A 26,386-nucleotide genomic window follows, 5' to 3' on the forward strand; every position below is an offset into this window, starting at 1 on the left:
TAATTGTAGCCCATATCACTTTAATATCCTGCAATGCTCGTTACTGCTCATTTCTCTGTGGAGGGTTTGTTGTGGGTTTTTTCTAATACAGAAGGCAAATGCAGATCAATTTACATAATTATTTTTTTTTAAAGGGAAAAATCTACGTAAGTGGAAAAATACTCAGCCTTAATACACAGCCATTGCTTATTCAGAGACATCCTATTTAAAAGACTATGTATCAACAAGCATAAAGCATTTGTGCTTCTTTTCCAGGAAAGTTTCCAAGATAGAAAAAAGCCTCTGGATTATTGAAGAATTTAGTCCCTCTGTTATTTCTAGAGCCTTTTGTTTAAGAAAAGAAAAAGTACATATGCTAAACCAAACGGCTGTGCTAATGAGCACCATACACAAATTGCCAGCAGTGCTGTGTGACGCAGAAAAGCAGCACAGCAACGTGCACACAGAGTGGTGACAGGGGCTGGGTTTTATTGTCTATCCTTTGCAGTGCAATAGTGTTCTTAAATACAGCAATAAAATTAGTATTCCTCTTTTAGTGACAGATTTGACAATGAAAGAGGAGACGGGCTGACGTCCTTCACTCGGTGTGCACTCCAGCACAGGGTCTGACCAAGCCTTTATGTGATGACGGTTGGGCCGGTGCGGCCGGTTCTTTCGTGAAGCTGTGAGAGTTTCAGTGCAATAGAAATGAGAGGTGCCAGCATGACCTGCAGAGAGGAAAGAGACAGCTCAGAACTGCAGAGCAGAGCGGGACACGTCGCATCCACCCTTCCCTCACAGATGTCAGCACAGGACACCCAAAACTCAGCACCTGCTGGTCAAGGGACTGTTTTGGGTTCATACATGGGCTGTGGGACCAGCGAGAGAGGCAGCACGGTGAGGGATGCAGCGTTACTTCGCAGAGAAAACCCAAACACAGCTCCGGTACTGCCACTGCCACCTTCATCCTACCATACTCCAAACTCTGCTGCACCATCAGCACAGGACAGTTAAATCCTAAGTTCAGTTTGTGCCTCTCAGAATGCGGGGGTTTTGTTACTCTTTCTGTACAGCAAGTTATGCAAAAAGAGCTCAAAGACTGTTTGTGGGGGCATATAAAATGAGGATTCTTTTCCTCCCGTGCCTACAAGAGAGGTTGACAGCATTTTTAAATGATGCTGCAAAGAGTTAGTATTAAACTTAGTACAGAACGGGTCAGCGTCATCTTATATAAAACTGCATCCTTCTACCCCATGTATTTGTTTTAAGCAATATTTCCCAAATTCAGTATAGGAATGAGCTAATTTTATCCCTAGTGATGCAACATTTCAACTAGAAGGTCAGTTCAGGACTGAAACAGTGTCCCCCCACACCTGCAACCAGCCACAGATGGAACATAAACAGGAAAACTCAGGGGCAATTGCAGGAGCAGCTGTGAGGGATTCTGAATAAGTAACACTCGTTCCACATAGAGCTTTATGTTTAAATAAATCTATCTATACTGGGATTAAAGACACCAAAGCCCTTGGTTTCAAAATACCTAGCACCTCCACATAGCTCTACGCAAAGCAACGCTAAGCAAAGATTTAAACTTTTTAGGGAGGTTGGGAGCCAGCAGTGCCAAGACTGAGATGCCATGCTTACCTGTGGGTCTTGATGTATCTTCTGAGCATCCTTCTCGTAGCTGTCGATGTACAAGCGCACAGTTGCTCCAGCACTGCCAGTACCGCTCAGTCTGAAGATGATGCGGGAGCCATCAGAGAAGATGAGCCGCAAGCCCTGGTAGGAGAGAAAAGGAGGAGAAGAGCCCATCAGCCACATGCCTCTTGGGCACCCAGGTATTTTCCATGAGACTCTGTGTGGCTGTGCCTGACATGTGCCATCCCTGAGCTCCTCCTTTTGGGAGCCACAGAAAGCTCCTCTGTTATCCTCTCCTCACTCCTGGAGGAGCCGGTGTCCCTTCTTACGCACTCTGGAGAACTTGCTACAGCTCCTGAATGCAAAACGTGTTGCTGCTGTAAGGTCCCTCATCCCAACACTTGCTTGAAAACAAGAGCCAGGGACTGATTCTCTGTCACATGCAGCAAGAGGAAGAAATTGTTGGCCCTGGGGTTGGTGAGAGCCTGGCCCAGGTTGGCCAGAGAGGTGGTGGATGAACCATCCCTGGAGACATCCCAGGCCAGGCTGGACGGGGCTCTGAGCAACCTGAGCTGGTGAAGATGTCCCTGCTCATGGCAGGGGTGGCACTGGGGGAGCTGGGAAGGGCCCTTCAACCCAAACTATTATATTACCAACCCACTGCTCTTCCATGAAAACAGGACGTAAAGAAAACACTCCTGTCACCCCACAGGCAATGCAATCATTCCTGCAGGATTTCTCCATTATTCCTTTCCACGTAACATACTTCCACATTATACTGTCAAACCAATCCATCTACAGGACATTTTAATTTCAATAATGTCTGGTGACAGGTTACATATTTAATACTTCTGTCACTTCTGGAGCCTGAACTCACTCCCCATCACAGCTGCTTTGTACTGCTGACAGCCCTCTGAGGGCCAGGCACACAGGGGTGCCACCAGCTCAGGGACAAGCACATCTAGAGAGGGTTTGCCTGCAGCAACCTGTGGGTCTGGTGCTGGAGAGAAAATAAGACCTGAATGGGAGGGTTTGTGCCTCATGCTCCAGTGGGGTTTCATATAATCATTTTGGTTGGAAAAGAACTTTAAGATCGAGTTCAACTGTTAACCTGGCACTACCAAATCCACCTCTAAACCACATCCCCAAGAACCTCATCCCTCCAGGGATGGTGACTCCACCACTGCCCTGGGCAGCCTGTTCCAATGCCAAACAGCCCTTTGGGGAAGAAATTGTTCCCAACATCCAACCTCAACCTCCCCTGGTGCAACTTGAGGCCGTTTCCTCTGGTCCTGGCGCTTGTTCCTTGGGAGCAGAGCCCAACCTCCCCGGCTCCAAACTCCTTTCAGGCAGTTCAGAGATCAGAAGGTCTCCCCTCAGCTCCTGTTCTCCAGCTGAACCCCCCAGGTCCCTCAGCCACTCCCATCACACTTGTGCTCCAGCCCCTCACCAGCTCCGTTCCCTTCTCTCAACTCGCTCCAGCACCTCAAGGGCTTCCTTGGCATGAGGGGCCCAAAACAGACCCCAGGATTTGAGGTTGGGCCTCCCCACCAGTACAGGAGGATGGTTACTGCCCTGGGCCTGCTGGCCACACCAGGATGCTGGTGGCCTTGGCTACCTTGGCACACTGCTGACTTATATTCAACCCTTTTTCAACTCTTAATTCAGCAAAACCCATTTCTCAGCTGCTGACCCAATGCCCCAAGGATCCCTATCAGCTCAGCTCTTCCACTCCATCCCCACTGCGGTGGCTGTGGGGAAGCTCCACAGCCTCCAGACCCTTCCCTGTCCAAGGCAGCAACTTCCCTCACACAGTGCAAGATCACACCAGCAAACACAGGGCAGAAAACATTTTCCAAAGGGAAAAAATAAAAAAAAAAAAAAAAAATCAATGTTTGGATGTTTGGCTTTAAAACAGGTACAAATGCAACAAAGATTAAGCCCAAAATACAGAGCATGACACCTCTGAAGTCACGTTCAGCCCAGGCAAGGTTATGCCCACCTGGTTTCTGGAGACGCTTCCATCCACAGGATCGTTGTACTCAAAATTATCAGCTTTCTCAACCGTGTAGACTTTGTCACCACACGATAACTGCTTCCCAACAAAGGAGCGGTCAAACATCACAGTCTCCAAATCCTTCATCATTTTGTTAGCCGCATCCGCATCCACCTCTTCATAGTCGTACCTACAATCAGTCACCACAAAACCAAGAGGAGGAAGGGGAGGCTGTAAGGAGAAGCAATGTTTTGTGATGCTCTTGTTTAAAGACTGATGTCTGCCCCACAGAAAGTCTCTACTCCCTTGCTGGAGGAGAGGACAGGAAGGACAAAGAGGAGGATCTGTGAGCCGCAGTAGCACTACGATCCAGTACAAATCTGTGAGCTATGCTGCAGTGCACCACAGGCATTCACCATGAGAAGAAATGAAAGCGCAAATTTTGCTGTCTTGCACTAGGCCTACACTCCAACGATGCTGACTGCAATGAATATATGCTAATTCTGCCGATAGGATCTTGACAGGTTTCTCACGACAACAATTTTGCCATCGTTCCCATCCTTGTGTGCACCATCCAGCAAAAGGCAGGTGCGATTGCAGCACAAGATAACACATCGGTGCCAGCTTTGGTCTCATTAACCCAGGTAAGAGGCAGCAGAGAGCGGCCAAAGCACAAATTGGTATCTGAGATGTCACGCTGTGATTGCCAGTGTGATTTGTGCTGCTTTTATTCGCCTGGCTGGCGAGACGCTGCATGCACAGGCTTGCTAACGTGCCTGCCATGGCACCTAGCTTGCTATGCAGACATACCTCTGGTGCTAAAAGACTGCCTTTTTCTTCTAGACTTGGGCATTTTTTCCACAGGTTTAAATGCCTCAGATGTATGCTGGCTTTGTGGTATGGGGAAAAAAAAAAAAAAAAGAAAAAAAAAGGAAAAGGCAAGTTCTTTCATTTGGCAATTTGAGACAGAATTTTCATGTAGATCTTCCAAGCTGAAAGATTTCTGCCTAATGCTTTCACTCCAGACAGCGTTCCCACCTCTGCTTATGTGCACGTTGGTTCTCGCTCCTTCCCTTTTCATCTTCCATGCCTAGTGCAGTTTAAAAGTGCATATTTTGGGCCTGGACAGAAACTCAACCAGGTAAAAAACAGCCTAGGACCTGGGCAGTCATTTGATAACACATTGCCATCGCCAAAGGTATTACAAATTAACTCGTGACATGTGATCTGAAGAAACATACTGTTGCAATGGCAAAGTGGAGTCTTGTAAGAAAAAATCTCTATTAAAAGCAAAAAGATACCGTGCACATAAAAAAAGTACAGCCTTTGCAGACTTTGACACTAACGAGATTTATGTTCAGAATAACAAAACCTAAACTGGACATGACAAAAGGTTAAGGTAAATAGCCGCTGTTTAATTCAACTCAGATATGTTGCATCCTGCAGCAAACTGCTCAGGGAGTTTGAAATTACTACAACATGACAGAAACAGCAAGAGTCGGAGGCAGGAACAGCACAGCAGTAGCACAGGCTGGTGCCACCAGTGCTTGGGGCTCTGACCTTGGGAGGTTGAACACCAGGCAGAGATAAGTGTGAGGCGTCAGGAGCACTTTTTTTCCCCCTACCTGGTGAAGAAGTTCCTGCCGTATTTCTGCCAGTGATCCTTCATGATGTCCTCCACGCTCTGCTTGCGGGTGGCGAGGATGGACAGCCACGCCAGGACAGCCCACAGCCCATCCTTCTCGCGGATGTGGTCGGAGCCTGCAAAGCCACAAAATAAACACATTTCTCACCTCCTTTCATGTGAGAGTCTGTGCCCTACCTTGTCTTCTCTCCTCCACTCAACTGGCAGCTGTACAACCTCACAAATGGAAAGCATTTCATGATCTCAGTCCCTGCTGCATTGTTAAAACAGTTCAAGATATCATCTGCTTTTAGCTATAGCCCAAAAACATTCGGCCCCTTTTAACACACACACACACACACACACACTCTCATTGTTCGCAGATCCCTAATTCTGTTCCCAAGGAAGTATGGGGAATGCACAGTAAAAAAGTCATAGAAAAAAATTTTTAAAAAAGGCAAACACAAAGGAACAGCTCAGGAAGGACTAACATACTAACATCAACCTCTTCAAGCAGCTGTCACGCACTGCCCGCCAAATCAGCGTACTCTGATCAGCACATACTCTGGCTGAGCACCAAGAACAATGTCAGCCCTCGCTGAGGCAGCCAGACCCTAATGACTCCAAAACCACGCTGCAATGGAGACAAGAGCAGGTTGTTGGATGGCGCACAGCACGGCAAGGAGGGGCTTCATTCACATGTGGAAACCAGGAGAGCGCCGAGCGCCTGCACCCACTTGCTGGGTACCAAGAGGCTGTGAAAGATGCAGTTTTGGGTAAAAGAGGGTTCCTCCAAAGCAAGGATTGCACAGAGAAGAGAAAATCATCAGGGCCCAGCCCTCCCCTGCCCTGGGATCGTGCTGGGGGGCTGACAGCAGCATGGCAGGGACTGCCCAGCACCCAGACCCTCAGGAAACCTGAGAGGGTGTTACAACTTAGACAGCACCTCCAACAACCAAATTAAACGAGGGATCAAATGGCAGCCCAGAATACACCCACTCAGGCTCCACGCTCCTGGCTTGCAAGTCGGGTGCTGTGCCACAGATGCAGTTCTACCATTTTTGCTCTGGAAAACCACCAAATGTGTATTATAATGTAGTCCCAAGGAGTCCAGGTACGCCTGCTACTGCAGAGAGCACTCCTGAGCTGCCATTTCACTCCCTCCAGAATTGCCGGAGTGCAAAACCGTCTGGAAAGAAAGCTGGGGGCTGGGACACGGGTTACGTGGCGCTTTATATAAATCCCACTATTGTGAACGCAGCGATAAATTATCCTCATGGTCCTTTACAGCAGAGAAAGCTGTACAAAGGTGATGGAGAGGAATGCTAAATAAACAGAAGTCCCATGTGATGTATCAACTTATTGCTGGTATAAAATACCCAAGCAAGCAAGCAGGAATTCTGTCATGTTGCATTACTCTAATTGCTCCTGGACTCCAGTCCCACTGGGTCACAGTTTGTTTCAATTTTTACTGGGTCTATTTGGCTGCTCCTCCACCTCTCTCCCCTTCAGCACTCACACTCTGTCCAGCTCCAAACAACTCCTCATTAACTTATTATCAAGCAACCTTCCTCACCCTTTTTCATTCCTTAAAGTGCATTTGCCAGATGGACAAATGCCCTTTGCCTTGTGGGGGGAATTCAACACTCCTGGGCCAATTTTTCTCCACTAAATCTGCTTCAGTCCCTGGTCACTCAGCCGTGATGCTGCACGGCCAAAGTCTCAAACCTCTTTTTCAGCCCCTGCTGTAAATGGAATCAGTCACTTTTATTTATAATGTTGACTCACTTACCTATTGGAGGATGTAGACAAACTATGAGCTCATTGCTCACACAATACAAGATGGAAACAATTTTAGAGAGCTGCTCATTAGAGACCATCTCCTATCAGCAGCTCCATTAATCACTTACTGCTTTTTGTTTTTATTTATTTACTGAAATGCTGTTGCCCTCTCATCAGCCAAAGTCCAGCACATAAACTTAACGCATGCTGAAATCATTCAGGGCAAAACTCCAAAATGCTTCTTTGCTCATGATTTATTTCAAGATTTCTTCACGGAGATATCACGCTTTCCAAAATTCCCTTTCCTTCCAACCTGAGGCCAAATCCTGTTATCAGAGTAGCATTTGATTGTGAAAATATTGCCACTGTATATTTCTTCAGCCCCACAGCAAACTGCTTTCAACCTGAGTCTGTGATGCCATCCCCTCAGCTACAGACCGCTGAGGTAATCCTTTCAGGTTAAGTTGTGCACCCCAGTTCCACAAAGCACCTAACTGCAGGCATTTGGGGATTTAAGGAGACACCCAAGTGCAGGCTAAAATGTTTTATTGAAATATGGGGTGGTGGAATGAAAACACATAAGGTTTGAGCCTGAAATCAGCCAGCCTAAATTCCCCCAAGATCCCGCGTCTCACAGATCCCACCAGCTGCCCTGTGGTCTTCAGAGGCCTTTAGAGAACGGGCAAAACAAAATCGCAGGGAGATAAAACTCAACCTCTGTGCACAAATCAGGTGCTGTATGCAGGGAAGGTCCTGTTTCCAGAGTCAGGTCGTTAAAACTGCCTGGCAGATGCCACGCGAGAACTCAGAAACAGCCGAGGCCTCTGGGGAACACTGCACGTTTTGAGCACACTGCTCCGACACAGCGCACAATCTGCTCACTTTAAGTTCCCTGCACAAATAATAGTTTGGTGTCACGTGCACACCCCTAGTAGATTCCTTAAGATGTTCACTTTGTTTCTCAGTAACCTAATAACTTGCTCAGACTGTTCAAAGGCAAGTGTTAATTTAAACTTTATAAATCATACCTTGTTTTTAGAACAGGAAAATGAGGGCCCTATTAAGCTCAGAGATTTAATAGTGACCTGAAACCTTCCCTAATAAAACTGCATGCTGCAAACTATATTTCTTTCCAGAAATGAAAACATTTAGAAGGTTTTCCTGGCCACCAAGAGTTGAAAAATACATTTAACACTGCACTTAATCCCCACAGACTCAATGACCGGGCTAGCAGAGAGGCCCTTAAACTTCCTGCATATCTACTTATACCTTCCTAAATAACTGAAAGGAGAACTAGCTCTTGCCTGACAAAATTTTTAGCATTGTGTTTTGTTTCAACTAGTAATTCGTGCAAGCTTTTCTTTTTTATTTTATGATTTTAGAAGCATTAACAGCTACACACGAAAGATAAATGCCAAGCTGCCCAGAACAATGAAGAACAAAGAGGAGGAATAACAGCATCGTTGGTGAAATCAGCAATGCTGACTTACCAGTACCAAAACTTTCCTCTCCACACAGAGACAGTTTGTTTGCATCCATCAGGTTTCCAAAGAACTTCCAGCCAGTTGGAGTTTCATACAAAGCAATCTTTGTAGCGTGAGCCACCCTGCAAAGGTAAGAAGGCCAAGTCACATCACAGCTGGACTCTTAGCACTCCCACGTGAAATACTGTAGTAGGAGCTTCAGTTGCTACTGAGCATCTCTTCTGGGACAACACTGAAGGCAGGTCCTGCCCCTGGTTTGGTTTTTTACAAGGAACAGTTCTTTGCACAGCAATCCTCTATTTCATCCTGGTGTAATGTTTGGGAAATGGGTGGGATGTGCAACTAAAGAATAGACGTAAAGCACTTCTAAAACAACTTTAAGTTGTAGATCTCAAAGCTTTTAACAAAGAAAGTATCACTATCAAATTAAAAAAATAAGGGTGGGAAGGCTCATTTATTTGGACGTATCTGTAGAGAAGAGAAAGAGCCAAGAGTAGCCCAGCTCTGCCATGTGCCCAAATGGGATTTAATTCATTAAACCTCAGTGCCTCCCCTGGCCGTCAGCCCGCGGCAGCCCTGGCACCGCTTCACCCTTCAGACGGACCTTGCACTCGCTCACATGCATTAAACCACAAAAAGGGGACCGTCCCTTCCTTGGCAGGGCTCCTTCCCCTCTCCCACCCCGCACAGAGGCAGATGCTACCTGTCAAGAGCCCCGCTGGTGGGCATGCTCCGCGCAAAGCCCCGCACTCCCGTCTGCTGGAAATAAGGGATACTGAAAATATTGGCAGCAATGACGGCGACGGAGTCGGAGGGGTTCACAAAGAAGCCGTGTTTCCCAAGAATCATGTTGCGATCCTGGTGAAGACAAGAGAGAAACAGCTCTCATCCCCGCTTAGTGCAAAAAGGCTGCAATGAGCTAAGTTCTACGATTCTATGATTCTAAGTTGTTCAACTTGGCAGGCGCAGCCTATAAACCCAATGGCTCACAGAGGTTTTTGACTGCACTAAAATAAATACAGTTTTGAAGAAGTTAAATAGCAACACCTGCATAATATTTCACCTCCCTGCTGATTTTTCACAGCCTTTAAAGCTACTTAAATACAGTTTGGACTTCATTATTAACACAGTAGCCAACTATTGCCACGGTGGCACACTGCAGCCAGTGGTTCACTTCCACTCATGATTATGGAAGGGAGAGAGGGAGAAAAAAAACCAGCTCTTTGCCTTCTTTCTCCTCTCCTTAAAAGCAACTGAGCAGTCAGTCCCCCCCAGTTGACTAGAGGGAAAAAAGGTGAACGCAAAACAGCCCAATTACCCCATCTCCATCAAAGGCAGCTCCAAAGTCGTACTCTCCCGTCTTCATGGTCTGGACCAGGTCAGCAGCGTAGGTCAAGTTGGGGTCGGGATGGTGGCCACCAAAGTCCTCTAGGGGGGTGCAGTTCACAGCTGAATTTGCAGGGGCTCCGAGTTCCTCACACAGGATCTTTTTTACATATGGGCCCACAACTATCATGGCAAAACATGGAGAGGAAACAAGTCAGGCTCTGCCCCTGCCCTATAACCAGCCAGGCCTCCGGTCTGCTGGGCTTAGGTCAGTTTGTACGGTTTATTGTACTAACGCACAAGCGCTGACATCAAAAGCCTCAAGCAGCACACAGGTGTGCTTGAGCCTGACCCATCCAGGCACACAAGCTCTTGCCAAAGCCAGCTTTTCAGCTGAGGGGTTGTCCCACTAAATAAGTGAAACCACTCGTGAGTTCAGAAGAAATTGTTGCCCCTGAGGGTGGTGAGAGCCTGGCCCAGGTTGGCCAGAGAGGTGGTGGATGAACCATCCCTGGAGACATCCCAGGCCAGGCTGGACGGGGCTCTGAGCAACCTGAGCTGGTGAAGATGTCCCTGCTCATGGCAGGGGTGGCACTGGGGGAGCTGGGAAGGTCCCTTCAACACAAACTACTCTGATTCTATGATTCTATGAAGTGAGGATGAGGCTATGGCAGGGGCTCAGCATGTGAGCCAGGACCCCACTTGTGAAGGGCTTGTGCATGGAGGTGTTAGTACGACAGCCACATAGAACAGAACAAAATGCAAACGTGAGTCATGGATATCCAGCAGTACAGTGGGATTTACTGCTCTCAAACACTTATGATGGAGACAATAAAAAAATAAGTGAGCATAGGAATGGGAATGTACCGGAGACAAGAGAAACAATATGCTAAGAAAGCAAGGGTGCTTCTGAAAATGTTTATTGAAAGAGACTCACAAGCTTGGCTTATATATTACATTTTTAAAAACTGTCTAATGTTCCCATTTTTGTGATCAAATATCTGTGGGCAGATCTTTGCCTAAATGCAGTGACCTCCATGGGACACTGGCTGAGGTGAAGTCTACCAGGGCAGCTGTGATGACAGTTATCAGCACTAACCTCCTCTGTCCCTCAATGGGGATTGATGTATGTGAACCACACAGCATTCCCCCCAACCCCACTGATATCTCTGCTCTTGGTCAAGGCCCAATCCAAACTTTTTACAAAAGAAAATAACATAAAGCCATAAAAAGTTTGCCTGCAAGAAGAAAAATGCAATAGGGTACAAAACAAACAAACAAAAATGTAGAAGTGATGGACATAAATTCAAGAAAAAAGCTTTTTCTCTGAAGCAGGTGGTGAAGTTGTGGGGACACTGTGCCCCCAAAATGCCCCAAACCCAAACCCAGCCGTACCTCCGTGCATGGCATCGATGCGAATCTTCAGATGGTTCTTCCCTGATAGCAGCTCCTTTAACGCATTGAAATCAAAGATGTTCCTCAACATATTTGCATAAGCTTCTACCGAGTCCACAATTTCCACTGGAAAAATAAAAAAGTAAACAGAGACCAACTCTTACGGCCTGAAGTCTCTGTAGAAAATTAATATTGGTACACACAGCACTGTGCTGACAGTCCGTAGTGCAAAGGGCCAGGGCTCTGCATAAAGCCATTAAACATCCCACAGAATAATTTAATAAAGACAATAATAATGGTCCTATATTAAGAATTTAATTACAGGCTGTCACTGCTAATCGGGTTACAGACCAAACGGACCAAAAAAATTCTTAAGACAAACACTGTTTCAGCTACAGCTCCCTGGACTTCTTTCAAGAGGGTTCAGTCCTACTCCACTTACCTGGAGAGTGGGATTAAAGGAAAAAAAAAGAAATATATATATAAATATATATATATATATATACACATAAAAACAGATCTCCAATTTCCAAAGTCAATGGGAATTGTGCACCTAATAGTCTGAAAAAGTTGCACCTTTGCAACTAACAGGCAACATAAAGCCTGAACCATGAAAATCTCATTAACATTAAAATCCCACTATAGAGAAATGGGGACTAAGAGAAATACCAACTTTTGTAATGTTTTATTATTTTTTGTGTTTAATTACAAGCACAGGTCACCAGGAGATGGTAAAAAAATACTTGCAGTAAGTGTTCCTCAAAAGCCTTTTTAAAATGCATTTTCATATTTCACTGCTGACTGACAAAAGTCACATGTGAAATTTAATGGTTTTCCCACTCACAGAGACTGCTTTTATGTTTTAAACCATGGAAAAAAGTCAGTTACAAAGATTAAACACTAACACCATGATTTTTAATCAGGAAAACACATTGTAACTGCAGAGTTCTCTGTTTTGCAAGTACAAGTTAATGGTGGCCTTACAGACAAACAGTCTCTGATTTAGTGAAACCTGATGAATCAGATTTACCTACCGAGGTAAAACCTTTGATAGGACAGAAACAATGATATAATTAAAGTAACTAAACAAGATTCCTTCAGAAACACATAATGTCCTTGCCCATTCATGGCAGGTCCATGCTGATTCCACTTGAAAGGAAACTTTCCAAGAGGAAGAACAGCTGTTTTACCTGTAAACGGTTTAAATTTGTTCTCCAAGTCAAACTGCTGTTTCCCAATGGTGCTCAGGTCCACCTGGAGATCTGGGCAGATCGCATACTCCTCAATTTTCTTGCTAATTTGGAAAATTTTATCTGTGATACCTTCAGGGGCAGGACCTGCAAGATAAAATGGGCCAGGGGGAAGACGTTAAAGAATCCGAGTGCCAGAGGAGTGTACTTCAGAAGTGCAGGAAAAGAGCTGTGGCTGCGAATACCTGCCTAAGAGAGGAATATCAGGGTATGAGGGGAGCAGCTCAATCACTTGCTCTGTTTAGGGAAACCCACTGCTCAGGGCACTAAATATCTGTGATATTATTAAGACATTTAAATTAGGTTCCTTGCAGTCAACACAAAAACAGCCAAACAGAAAGAAAGCAAATTGAAACAAACCAAGCAACCTTACCTCCATTGGCAATGTTGAATTTAATGCCAAAATCTCCATTGGGCCCACCAGGGTTGTGGCTGGCTGTCAGAATGATGCCACCGATGGCTTTGATTTTTCTGATGATGCAGGACACTGCTGGGGTGGAGAGAATGCCATTCTGCCCGATAACCAAACGACCGATCTGAAAATTAAAGAGCAAAACAAATGACTGTGAGCCCCAAATCCTAAAGAACTGAGCTTTCTCGAGGCATCTAAACAACCAAAAAAAAACCCACCACGTTCCTCTGGTTATGGTCTCGAACTTTGCTTTCAAAAGACACAATGAGGCTGAGAGAAGCCCAAATAAAAATCAAACATCATCACTACTGCCATAGCACCAGCTGCGGATTCTCTTACAGCAGGTAACGCACCTTCTCTCCATAAATTTAGTAACATCACCGAGACTAAATCCAGACCAATGTGCTACACAATACAAGGCAAGCAGGATCCGCTTGCTGGAGTTCACGTAATAAAGTAGAAGATGAACATTCCTCTGGAAGAACATTCCCCTTACCATAGCCCCCAGATGAGGTGACAGAGATTTAAAAAAACACCAGAACACTCTGCATCAACCAAGGAGATTAGAACCTATACATGACTGAGAAAATAGGAGGAATTTTATTCAAACGCAAGATAAACCAGGAAACAAAAGGCAGTGTTCCCAGACTCCAGGTCCACATTCGGTGCTAAGCCCCAGGCACTGGATGACTGCGATTCCTGGTGCTGGTGCTAAGCCCCAGCTTTGCTGCTGATGGGTTATTACGTGCTACAGCTGTCACAGACTGGCTGGGCCAGTGAGGTTAGGACCTTGCTAAAGGACCTGCACATCTAGCAGACGACGAGCAGAAATGTGAAAGAGCAGTTTATAAACCCAAAGTAAATGCCTTTCTCTTAGCTGGTCACAGCAGCTAACACTGCAGCCCTCACAGTGCCCATCTAGCAGGCTGACCGCACTAGTTTATTACACACCATATGCTTAATTTGGTGTAGCGCAGTCTATTCTGGTTTTGCTTTTCCCCCCGTTCTCAGTCTCAAGCCAGCACAGCTTGTCTCACGTTTTACTCCAGCCTTCCCGTCTTACTCCTTCAGTTTCATTAAGAATCAATTCAGTATTCAGGAATCTCCTCTCTAAAACTTCATCTCGGGTTTCCCATCTTCCCTTTGAGGGTCACATCCACACCGCCCTTCCACATCAGTGCCCTCCCAGGCCCCACGTACAGCTCAAGGGATGCTGCGAAGAACTGCCAAAACAAGGGAGTTTCTCCCCAGAACAATGCAGCAGCTGCCAGAGAGTTGGGTGAGTTCACTGTCCTTACCCAGCCCATCCTCCCTGCTCCCTGCGCACCTGAACTGCAGCTTACGCACCTGCATTGCTGCTCCCACAGCGAGGAAGGAAAAGCAGCAAAACCTTATCCCCATACAAGCTGCTCTTGGATTTGGGTTCCTCTTTGGCTGTCAGAAGTTTCCAGCTGTCATTCCCCACCTGTCCAATCCTAAATCCTTTGTGGTAACCACTGAACAAGGTTACTCAGTGTAGCAGCATGCTGAGCAATTTACACTTTATCTTTTTTAATTCTCTGAAATTTCTCATGAGGAAAATCTAAGGATGGTAACAAAATACCTTTCACAGAAAGCTCCACACAGACCTGTTCAGAAACAGACCCCCTTTGTGCAGAGATTTTGGGCTCCAGCACTTCGAAGCAAGCCCAACAACACTTCCACCACCCTGATTTGACTGAAAGCCCCACTAAGATGCACATGGGCAATAAAGAAGACCTCCCACGATCCCCTTCCTTAGCCCAGCAGCACAGGCTGCTGCTTTCACAACAAAAACCATGTTTTCCAGGGCAAGGAAGCTGGTTTCTACAGCTCCATAGTGTCATCAGCACGTCCTTCCAGTCCTTCTTCTGTACAAGAGATGCCTCATAGGAATAACCTCACCAACCCCACACCCTGTGCCTTGGTTATAGGCTCTGAATAGAGACACTTCTATTTATACAAGTCAGGTTAAGTGGAGGAACTACCCTGGTCATTTCCTTCAGCCAAATAATCATCACTTCAAAACACACAATGTGATGGTAGCGACACAGCAAGTGTGTTTGGCACTATTTGGAAATCCCACTGACCTGCTTTTGTAGAGGTAACAATCCCTGTCTCTGCCACACACCAACAAAGGGATTTTTGCACACTCAAAACACAATACTCATTCTTACATTTGAAAACATCCTTGGGCTCATCTATTCTATTCTATAGAGCAAGATGAGCATGATGTTGATAGTCACAAGTATTAGCCAGACTGTAGAAAAACAGTCAATGAAAAATATAAAAACAAGCAGTGAAACTAGATTTTAGCCAGACATGCACCACACTGCTGGAAAGAAATGCAGCTGTCAGCTGGTGAAAGTCACTCTAACCTCACCTTTAGCAGCAGAAACTCGGTCCTAGTGTCAAGCTGTCCAAGCAGCAGGCCTGGCTCTTTGGGTACATCTTCCAGCTCTTCTGCTCAGCCCTTACACTGACTTAAGAGGAATACATTAAGTTGCATTGCCAAAGCAATGTCCCACCCCCAAGGTGGATAATATGTTGATTGAAAACCAAAACAAAAGTTTACTGCTCTTATTCTCCCATTCACTACTAACCACCCTCCTGTGATCAGATAAGATTTTCTACCAAACAAACTCATAAGAGCCAAGTCTCTCAGCACAAAGTTTTGCTCTGCACTAGGAGATCCAGGACAGACAGAGGCTTTTCTTCTTAAAAACCAAAAGGAACCAAAGCCAAAACCCCAGTGCCCAGAGCCTTGCAGTGCATGAACCAGGCTCTGCTGCAAACAGACAAGCCGCCTGTTCTGCTCCCAAAATACAGATTCCCAGTACAGAGATCACTGCAAAGGTTGCCACTCACTTGCTAACTCTCACATTATTTCAATTTTCAAAGGCTCCCAGAGTACTTATCACATAGCCACAACTTAGACCTGTTGAGAAAGAAACCACCATGTTTTGCCTTTTCCTCTGCTGAGCAGCTCAGACTGATGCTGAAAGAGCCTGTGCCGAGCTGGCACTGAGAGCCAGGGCTCTCCCGCTCCTCCACTCAACAATCACAGGGGTTATGATCTGATGGACAGACTATGAAATCCACAGGTGCCAACAGCTTGTGGCATTTCAAAACACAAACCAAGAACACACAAAAACCCAGCAGTATTTATCTTCTTTGCTGCGTGTGTATTCCTGCATATTTCTATCCGACTGCATCACTTGAAAGCGAAAAACCAGCAATTTCTGTACTACCAAACTGATTTTCCATTAGAAAGTTAATTATTAGCAGTTGAATAAAGACTGGAGAAATTAAATCTCATAGTGACTATTATGGTTTTCTGTATTCATCAGCTAGACTATTATAGGAATTTAGTCATTTAACATTTACCAACCCCATTGGCAGCAGCCATTTGGACTATCAGTTCCACTGCAGACTTATTAAAGTATCTCCCATCACCTCCAACTACCATAGAAGATCCTTGTCGATCTCTTAAGTCTATGGAAAAAAATATACTCTGGATAAAATTCTGCAAATAGTTCGTCTTGGATTCAAAATAAAAGGTCTTCTTCCGTAATCCACTGGTTCCTGGTTTCTGGTCGCTGTAAGGAGCTGTTGGCATGGTCAACAGAGGCAGCGGAGCGTCTTCCATGTTCTTTTTTCATGCAAATGCATTTAAAAAGTAAATTATGACAAAATACAAAAACCAATCTTGACACCAGCAATGGCCCACCTATTAGACAGAAGTTCAGCGAAGCTGTTGAGCACCCAAAAATAGCTCCTTGAACCTTGAGCTGAATGTGGTTTCTGTAACTGAAGACGTTTTCTTGCACTTGCGGTGGAGGATCAATGTCACGGAGAACACAGAATTCCACGCTGCTGTCCCTCACTGCAACAGCTGGGAAAAGGAGATTTTTGTTTTCTTTATCATCCTCTGTTCCCCAGAGGCACAGCTCCTTGCCATTCTGTGCTATCACCCACCAGAGCCCAACGCTGGCGACCGATCCGAGTCCTCCTTGAGGGCAGGGGCGCAAGGGGAGCAGCTCAGATGCTGCCTCGGCGCGGAGCCCAAGTGTTTTCGCCAGCCCAGCAGATCTGCGAGGCAGGGCTGGGCCGGGGCCGCCGTCACGCTGTTCCCCAGGACATAAGCCTCCAGCGGGCACGGCAACGCTTGGCGGGAGCTATTTTGCAAAGTCTGATGAGTTAAAGGTCACTCTTAAAATGGAAGGCAACAGATCTGTTACCTACGGTTTGCTCATTGCTTTGACAATCTGATTTCTCCATGGCTCCCTCTCAAACGCAGGGACGTTACCCACGGTGAATGGTGGGTCAAACTTTGTTTGACTAAAGAAAACCCAGAGTAGCTAAAAAGCCACGAGAGCAAAGATTACAATTGAATACCCACAAAAGTCTCACCAAGGGCAATATGTGCACCTGGAGTTATTAAAAAAAAAAAAACTAAAAAAACTATCAAATCCTTTGAAAACTGCATCTGATAACGCTATTCATGTTGGAGCACTTTAAACACATAGAGAAGAGCCTCAGATAACCAAGAAACTTTTATGAAGCATCATTTTTCTGAACATGGGGAAGGTAAATTTGAATGCTAGATTGGATTACAGTTTCCTCCAAACCTCTTTAATAACACAGAGTCCTCTGTCCAAGCTGCTGGAAACAATTTATAGATATTACTGGAGCAATTAAAGAAAATACACTTTGTAATGACTCAGTTTGTCCCATTATTAAAGAGCTGGGGAAAATGGAGGTGTGTTCACAGCTGAATTGTGACAATTTACAAAGACACTCCTGGGACTGTTTCCTGAGGTGCTGACTCTGTCATTGCTGCAAAAACTGACAGATTTTCTCCCAAGGCATAAAGAGATCCTGTTATATTAATCAGTACATTAAAACTGAGCTGGATAATTTCTGTGAGACTGAGGGGAAACCTCATGACTGAAGGCAGAAAAACACTTTCAGAGACGAAGGTTCTACCTGACCTGCAAATGTGTCAACTGGGTCCCCCAAGGCAGACGAGGAGCCAGGCGAGCTTCCTTACAGAGGGGATTCAATTCCCAAGGAAGGGGAATTTAATTCGAGTTTTTTCTCAGAAGGCAAAGCTATTCCAGCCATCTGCAGGAACCCTGAACGATGCTGCCCCAGGCAGCCACCTACCCAGGCTTGTCCAAGGGGTGAGCACTGCCCTAGACCAAAGCTCTGGCCTGAACATGCCACATGTGAACTGAGCTACCTGATCCACCCAGAGCTCTCTTGCCTTAGTGTCCCAAAAGTCATTCATTTTGCATGGGCTCAGAATCTGATTCCTTAATTCCCCTCTTTTCCCCACCAAACCACACTGAAACACATGCACTGCAGGATTAGGGCAACATGTATTCTACACCAACAGCCAGACTGCCCAGGGTATGCAGTTACAAACAAGTGGTTTGCATTTTATACATCCATGCTCTTTCAGCATCCTGCAGCTGAGGTGCCCTTCTATTTTCACGCAAAGGTACAGGCTTCCCTCTAGTGGCACAGAAAACAAAATCCAGCTCCCAAAATTAGTTACGAGGAGCCTCGCACCAGACAGTCTCCTGGCAGGAAAAGGCCTAAGCAAGCTCTTTCCCTTCTTGTTCCCAGCAAGAACTGTCCTGTGAAATGTCGCAGCATTAAGTGACAGGAAGAGGGCAGAGGCCACCTACCAGCTCCTGCAGCTGCACAGAGATGCACATGGACTTGCTGGCAAGGAAAAGGCCTCTGGAGGGTTAGGGATTTATGTTGTAATTAAGTGCACATGTACTGGACAGAGGAATCAAACGAAATTAAGCTGGGCAGGAAAGTCTTGGTCATTAGTGCCATGCTCATGTACATGAAATGAAAGGTCATTTGATCTGGGAGGCTTTGCTCGGATGACTGTGAGCATTACAGGTCACTTCAAGACTGGAATTCAGCAGGTAATCTGTACCATCCCCAGAACTGCTGCAGGATCAAATACACCTAGGGCATCCTCCAGAAAGGTGATACAACTTGTTCTTGAAATCTTTTTCTCCAGGTAAGCCGTGCCAGTGCACAATTAGCCTTGCAGTTAGAAGTGTTTTCCTACAATCTGCTGTACATCTTCCTTCCTGTGGTTTAAGTCCTCCTGAGCAGACACAGAAAATAAATTGATCATAATCCTCTTCCTGACAGGTTCTCACACATTTAAAAAAAAATCCTTTAGCATATAGACTCGGAGTGCTCCCTCTTTGCTATAGTAAATAACCCCAATGTCCTCAGCTTTTCCTTGTGGTCCTATTTCCCAGGTATCTCATTCCTCATGGCAGTCAGAGACTGCTGTGGGTGTTTCCCCCTCCAAACACCCAAATTACAGTAGGCAGGGACATCTGTTAGCTTAAGTCCCCTTTTACTGTCTTGCACTTCAGACATGCAAGAACAGAGTGAAAACTATGAACTAACTTGACCTTGGTTAATGATAAAAAGACAAACAAGACTATTTTCTATTTTCAGAGGACTTCAGCAAAACGTTGCAGCACATGTGGGTCCTCCCTTGGCTCGATGCTGAGGATGGCTGAGAGGAACCAGCAGTACAGGCTTCCTCCCAGCTACAACTTTATATTTCAACACCCATGCAAGGAAAATAATTGTGGGGTGAACCCACCGTGCAAAAGTCAGGCTGAACAGGAATTCTCTCTTCTCATCCCCTGCAAACGCTCTTGGGTCAGGCTTCTCCAAGGTCCAGCATGAGTTCTCCTCCATGAGCAGCCCTTCTCCTTTTACACTTATTTTGTGACTTTAAGACAGAAATCGCATTTCCCTAACTCCTGCCCACAGAAAAGTTCTAGTCCCTGTGTTGCTGGGTGCACACTCACTGTCAGAGCGTGCCAGGGACCCTGAGCAGCTCAGCTGTTCAGCTGCCAAAACCTTACACTTTCCACCCGAGTACAACTCCAGTCCAGGCAGCCACTGCTGTGCATGACATTTGGCGATGCCAAGACAAATGGAGCCAAAGCAAAATAAATAGACCAACTGCAAGGCTATAAGTCATGCAAGGAGTGTTGCTTCAACGGCAAAACTCTGCTTCCATAAGAATTAAAAATCTAGGTTTTGAAGTTGCTCTAGAGGTTCTAGGGAGGTAAAATATGGCCTTGACAATACAAGTGCACGTAGATACAACCACATACACACAAGTCACTACAGAATTAAGACACATTGTTCTGTACTCGCTTTGCACCCCAGTTAAGAGACAAGCCGGATGGGTGGCAGAGAAAGGGCTCCACAGGGCCAGGGAAGAAATCACCACCTGCACGGCTGTGACAGACACTGCAACGGGCTCCAGGTTTGCCCCACCGGTAGCAGCTGATCCTCCCTTTGCCAGGGGAGAAGTACACGTCAGCAACCAAGATTGAGAAATTTTCTGTTCAAGGGTCAGCTCTTGAAAGCGCACACAAACATGCAATGTTACCTTGGGCTGCCCTGGCCTTTGCTGTCCTGAACCTGCTCTGAGGAACAGGGAGGGATGCCGGCTCATTTACCTTGAGCAGATGTAGGAATGCTCCAGGATTTCTGGCCCCAGCCCACGAGGAGATAACCCCTGTCCCTGGATCCTCTTAGAAACCAGTACCCGAACCCAAAAAAACTAGAATCACAAAATGCAGACAATGTTGTGGGCCAGAGGAGCAGCATGAGAAACAAAGAAATCTCTGGTCAAACCTTGACAGGCCCCAACAGGACGAGAAGCTTTGGTCTGAGGTGTACAGAGCCAAGCTGCTGCCTGGTACCCACAGTATATATATGTGACCGTGAGGGAAGGAACAGCATGAATAGAAGGGAAGACATACATTATTTCTTAGGTTTCACTTACAACAGACTTATTTAAAAATCTAGCAGACATGTTTTTCTGGATAACGGGATTGTACTGTAACAGCCTTTGTGGTCTACTCATCAGATCTGATGCTTAGTATGTTACTATGATTACAAATGTATGTATTATATTAATGTTGCATTACTTCTGTCTATGCATCCTTCTTCTTACTAATATCCTATGTTAATTCTGTTTATTTCTAAGCTATGTTCCGGTTCATCATTTGAAACATTGATCAAGATATTGGCTAGCTCGGAGAGAATGACGACAGGACAGCAAGGACCCACATCAGCGCATTTCTTTACCCTGATGCAGCTTAGTCTTGGCATAAGACATACAGTTAGTACCTATTCAGTCCAGCCCATCTATCCCAAACGTTCCTTGACAAAGAGAAGGCATTAGACTCCGTCCTGCTGCTCTACCAGCACAGCTAGAGCTGAGGTTTCTGGTTATCCAGAGTCATTGTTCCAGGAGATTACAGTTAAACCCGTTAGTACGAATTTCAACTCTGTCTGATGGATTTGCAGAGATTAACCGCAAAGCACCTTAGCTCTTCCTTTGAGCTGGAGTTTCATTATTGTAGAGTTTCAAATTCCAAAAAGGCACTGAAACTGGACAACCTGACCACTGCCTTAATAACCTTCAACTGTAAACTGATATAAGCCAATTAATTTTACAGGCAAAGAGAAGCTAAACCAGTGTAAAAGCAGTCTCCAAGCTGTAAGAGCTGCTGCGTGCATTCTTGTCTTCTAAAACCCACCATAATCTGAAGCCAGGAGGTATCTGCAGGGGAATACTCACAGCACAATTGGTATCTATTTCCTTACTTCAGATCTCACATCGTCATTTCCCCTTCTGAGAAAAACTGTAATTTAAGAAAGACCAGAAATAGAGGTTTTTCTTAATGGCCTGTAGGATCTAGCATCACTGCATCTAACTCTGGTAGACAGGACTTGCTTTTTGGAAGAACTTTCTTTACAATCACTTTAGTTTGATGTTTTTAATACTTAAAGGGAAGACCTGGCCCTGAGGACTGAGGGAGTCTGTTCTTCAGGATAATTATGCCAACTGCTGAATGGATTAAGGTCTCTAAACCAAGAAGGTTGATGCTGACTGCACAGTACTGTGCAGAGACAGGTAGGAGCAGAAGAGATGTCGGTAACAGGTTTCTTAAAAGCTAGGTAAGAAAAATGAATGAGGCTGAGACAGGGGTGAGCAATAACGAACACTTCCCATCGGTAGAGCCAAAGCAGATGCCAGACGTGTCGGTCCCACTACACTGATGCTGAGGCCGGGAACATGGGTCTGGACCAGGACGCAGCTCTCCAAGCCTGCACCACACCATACTAGTTATTATGGGCTCAGCGGCACCGTCAGAAAGAGAACTGGTCCAGAGCCCATGGCAGAACAGCACAGAGAAAAAGGGAGCAGAGCTACAGAATTAAAGCAGTGGCAAAACCAGAGCTGCTGAGCAACAGAGTTTAAACACTTGGTTTCCCTGGGATAATTGAGTGGGGAAAATGGTTAATAGCAATCAAACAAGGAAACCAAATTTTCTAGGGCAGAGAGCAGTATTTTCTAACAAAAGCACTGTTTGTCCTGCAGAGTAAAACAAAACCAGGCAAGTGTTTAACATGCAAAGTGGTGCCTGGTATTCAAAACACCTTCAAGCAATTTGCTTTAATATAGCTACTTTGCAGCACTTAGAAATCTGTTTATTTAAGAAGGAACCAGGGTCACAGTAAATGTGTTGAATAGCAGGTGACAATGTTAGTGAATCAATCTGGTGCTAGCTATATGATAAAATCTAGATTTATAGCTTCAATTCTGTAATTTTTGCATGCTTTTGTTATAAAGCTATTGTACAGCTCCAGTTCTACTCTGACAAATGCTGGTCGGACAAGAGCTTCTAAGCTTTTTTTTCACATAATTAAAGAGTCAAACTCACAAACTATGTGGGAATATCATCAAGGAAACATGGCACAACAGACCAAAACAAAGCAGTTGGGCTACACTGGATGCCAACCGAGAACGGCAAAACCAACAATCTCTATTTTAGTTTATTTACATAAATGCAAACTTATATGTAGGATAAACACCCCTTAATCATGCAACTACAAATTGAGTTGTTGCTAGTTAAATATGAGCATGTAATTGTATATTAACCAGTCCAGACAGACACAAAACTAAAGTTTACTTTAGCACCCTTTCCTTTGACATTATAAAACTAACAATCAAACTGCAGTCCTCGGGCTTCTCCTGTGACTCGAGAAGACGACTCAACCAGATCTTAAAAATCACACTATTTTAAATTATTCATCCAATGGCCTTTTACTCCCTAGGACCAGAAATACACTTTCCCAGCACTTGCTTTGGGACAGGTGGCAGACTGGCTGACTTCAGATGAGTGAATACAGCCTGGTATAACATATTACCTGGTATAACACACCTTGTCAATCAAGCAATCCGAAGAGCTATGTTAGAAAAGACTGTAGCCTAAACTTGCATTCATTTTATCTGTACTCCTTACATCTCGTTTTCAGTTCTACCACATCCATGCTATAACTGTTACACTAGTCCCTCCTCCCACGCTCTGTAATAATCACCTCTCCACAGGTTCAGGTGTCCGGACAGGGCAGTGCAGCCACCTCTGGAGTTTTCTCAATATAAGATTACTGAGCCTTTCTCTGAGACCTAGCTGCTGGAATCAGGAGACCCCAGCACCTGGATGAAAACACAATCTATAGGAACCAGCTGCCTGTTCTGCAGTAAACTTTTCTTACAGGTTGGCAGAAGTTGTTCACCCTTCTCTTTCAAGGGTGGGGGACTTCCAGCTACTTCACATTTTTTATGAAGAACCTTATTCAACTGCACTGTGGTAACTATCAGGGAACTAGTACTTGGCATTACAGAGAAAAACTATGAAGCAAGCATTCCCAAATAGGAAAGCAGATATGATACACAGAAATTTATTATGAACTAGCATTTTGCATTTCCTAAATAAACTTTTAAAGTGCAATTTTGCAGTGCTTTTGACCTGCCAGTTCTCTTTGAATCTCCAGGGCGGGGGGCAAGGGGTAATTTCATGGCTCCCTACAGCACTCTGGCAAGCCTAACCCCTACTTCTGTTCTGCTACAACAAAACTACGGAGAACCTGCATCAGTAGATAACTGGTAATGCTGCAATATTGCCAATTTTTTGCTTAAAATAGTCTACTTTGCCTCAGGCCACAGCCTTTGTCTTTATAAATTAATGATTCAGAATGAAAAGCTTTTAAAGCAAAACATCTCACTTTATATATAGCATCTTGGCTCTTAACCCACATAGTCTTCCACTTGTTTTCTTCCTTTACCCCATTTCCTTTCTTGCCTCTCCAGAACAGTTTTTTGGCTTTAAAGCCAATTCTGTCCTAGCGCTTTGAATTCACACCGACAAAATACCACAAGGCGAAGGTCTGTTAGCAACCGCACCCCTTGAGACCTGCTTCTGCTACTCGTCAGAAAGCTCAGTGCTGGAATACGCACGTGCACGAGTGTCTGCCCCATGGGGGTGGAGGATTTGAGCAGTGACTGGCCCTCGACCCCCTCCCAAGAAGCCACCTCCCCAGGCCCAAAGCGAGTTTTTTCCTTCAGAGCCTTGCTTATGTCTGGGATCGAGCCAAGCTGCACATGACGGAGAACTCCTCGAGGTTGCCGCATCCCAACAGGCCCTGGGTGCACATCCAAAAACCCGAACAAACCATGAAACAAACCTCTCAGTCTGCTTATTCATAGGGAACCAAGGTGCTGTCTGTGCATGAAATCGAGCATGAACACTGTACGTTTCAACTCCAGCCCCTTCTGAGAACACATAAACAAGCCAGTGGCTGCTGCTTTTCCCATCAGGGAAGGCTGCATTATCCATCACTTCCACAGGTGCACACAGCAAGGCCAGAGCTGTGAAGGACTTAAAACTGAACAGCTACGACAAATCACAAAAGACAAATTTCTACGTAGCTTAAAAAGAAACAATTATTTGCTTCTTTATGCCGTAAGAAGGCAGCAATCTCAAATCAGTTTTATTTTTTTCTTAAGAAGTCAGACATTTAAAGGCATTGAGACACCCAATTGCCACTGAGAAGCTGAAACAGGTACCTCTAAGGTTTTACCCTAATGTCCAACCCTAATCGCCACTGTCCTCAGCCCAATCTACTTGTTGGTCTACAAGGAAGAAAGTTTGCTGCTGCTGAGGAGGAGTCAGGTGTCTCAGGAGAAGGGGATGTTTTTGATTTGGAAAAGATGAACTGGAGGGAAAAGCCTTCCTTGGTAAATTCAGCTTCAGCTCAGTTGTCCCTACATCACATTCCCTGCTGGGCTTCTTTTGCATTGACCAAGTGACAGGACCAATCAACAGGGATGTGATCTCCAGCAGCTGGAGAAAGTTCAGAGAAGAACAACAAAGCTGATGAAGGGTCTAGAGAACAAGTCTTATGAGGAGCAGCTGAGGGACCTGGGGGGTTCAGCCTGGAGAACAGGAGGCTGAGGGAAGGCCTTGTGATTTCTGCAACTGCCTGAAAGGAGGTTGGAGCATACAAGGTGTTGGTCTCTTCTCCCAAGCAGTAAGTTATAGGACAAGGAAATGGCCTCAAGTTGCACCAGGGCAGGTTCAGATTGGATATCAGGAATTTTTTTTTCCCTGGAAATGGTTGTCAGGCATTGGAACAGGCTGCCCAGAGCAGTGGTGGAGTCACCATCCCTGGAGGGGTTTAAAAGACACAGAGATGAGGTTCTCAGGGACATGGTATAGTGCCAGTGTTGGGTTTACAGTTGGACTCAATGATCTTGAGGGTCTCTTTTCAACCAAAACAGTTCTATGACTCTATCCAGTGCAGAATGAAACACTGCTCCACACGCAGCACACCTCCCCACTGGCATGGTGGGCCACTGGTTTGTGCTGTTATCCAGAAAACACAACGATTGCCCAAAGCAAGAAAAAGCACTAAGAGGTACACTGCTTGCACTTCCCCACTTCTGCACTTGCGGAAACCCGTATCAAAGGGAGGTAAAACTACCAGGCAATTTTCCGTGCGGAAAAGCCGAGCAGAGCTTCCTCGGCTCGTGTGTCATTCACCCCTTCACTTCCACGCCACGCACACGCCGAGCGCCAGCAATTTCCTGCCCCCGTGGAGCGGGACCAGCCCCGGCCCGGTCCGATCCTTTTTCCCGGCCGAGGGCTGCCGGTGAACGCCAGGGAGCGCAGCCCAGCGCCCCCCACCCCGCAGCCTTACCCCGTTGGCGGCGGCAATGCGGACGATGAGCTGGATGGCGTCCTTCATGTAGAAGCGGCCGTCCCCCCCCACCACCAGCGTGGCCTCTTGCCGTTCGGTGGGCGGCACGGTGGCCAGGATGCTCTGGATGAAGTTCTCGGTGTAGTGGGCATTGCTCTGGAAGACCGCCACCCGCTTGCGCAGCCCGCTGGTGCCGGGTTTCTGGTCGCCGTAGGGCTTGGTCTTCACGGTGGCGATGTGCACCATGGCCGGCAGCCGCTGCGAGTTCCGGGCGGCCGCGGCTGGGGCGGGGGGAGCACCCGCCGGAGCGGCCCCGCCAGCGCTCCCGCCCCGCCGCCCGCCCCTTAAAGGAACCGCAAG

At 45.9% G+C, this 26,386-nt stretch overlaps 1 protein-coding gene across 2 annotated transcripts; it reads right to left on the reverse strand.

Annotated features, from left to right (window-relative positions):
- PGM1 (phosphoglucomutase 1) lies at positions 1-26,372 on the reverse strand. Of its 2 annotated transcripts, none has more exons than XM_013368337.3 (11): positions 26,027-26,372; positions 12,848-13,010; positions 12,415-12,561; positions 11,225-11,350; positions 9,822-10,012; positions 9,207-9,361; positions 8,510-8,625; positions 5,239-5,374; positions 3,620-3,803; positions 1,624-1,758; positions 1-707 (listed from the first exon to the last, which is right to left on the reverse strand). In XM_013368337.3, the coding sequence occupies exons 1-11, from the start codon at positions 26,270-26,272 to the stop codon at positions 618-620; spliced, it is 1,689 nt and encodes a 562-aa protein (XP_013223791.2). In that variant the 5' UTR covers positions 26,273-26,372; the 3' UTR covers positions 1-617. The 2 variants fall into 2 exon arrangements, with proteins under 2 accessions (XP_013223791.2, XP_021151893.1); XM_021296218.2 differs by lacking the exon at positions 26,027-26,372 and adding an exon at positions 16,296-16,989.
- Positions 26,373-26,386: the final 14 nt, after the last annotated feature.

This window comes from Columba livia, chromosome 8, assembly GCF_036013475.1.
Source record: "Columba livia isolate bColLiv1 breed racing homer chromosome 8, bColLiv1.pat.W.v2, whole genome shotgun sequence".
NCBI lineage: Eukaryota > Metazoa > Chordata > Aves > Columbiformes > Columbidae > Columba > Columba livia.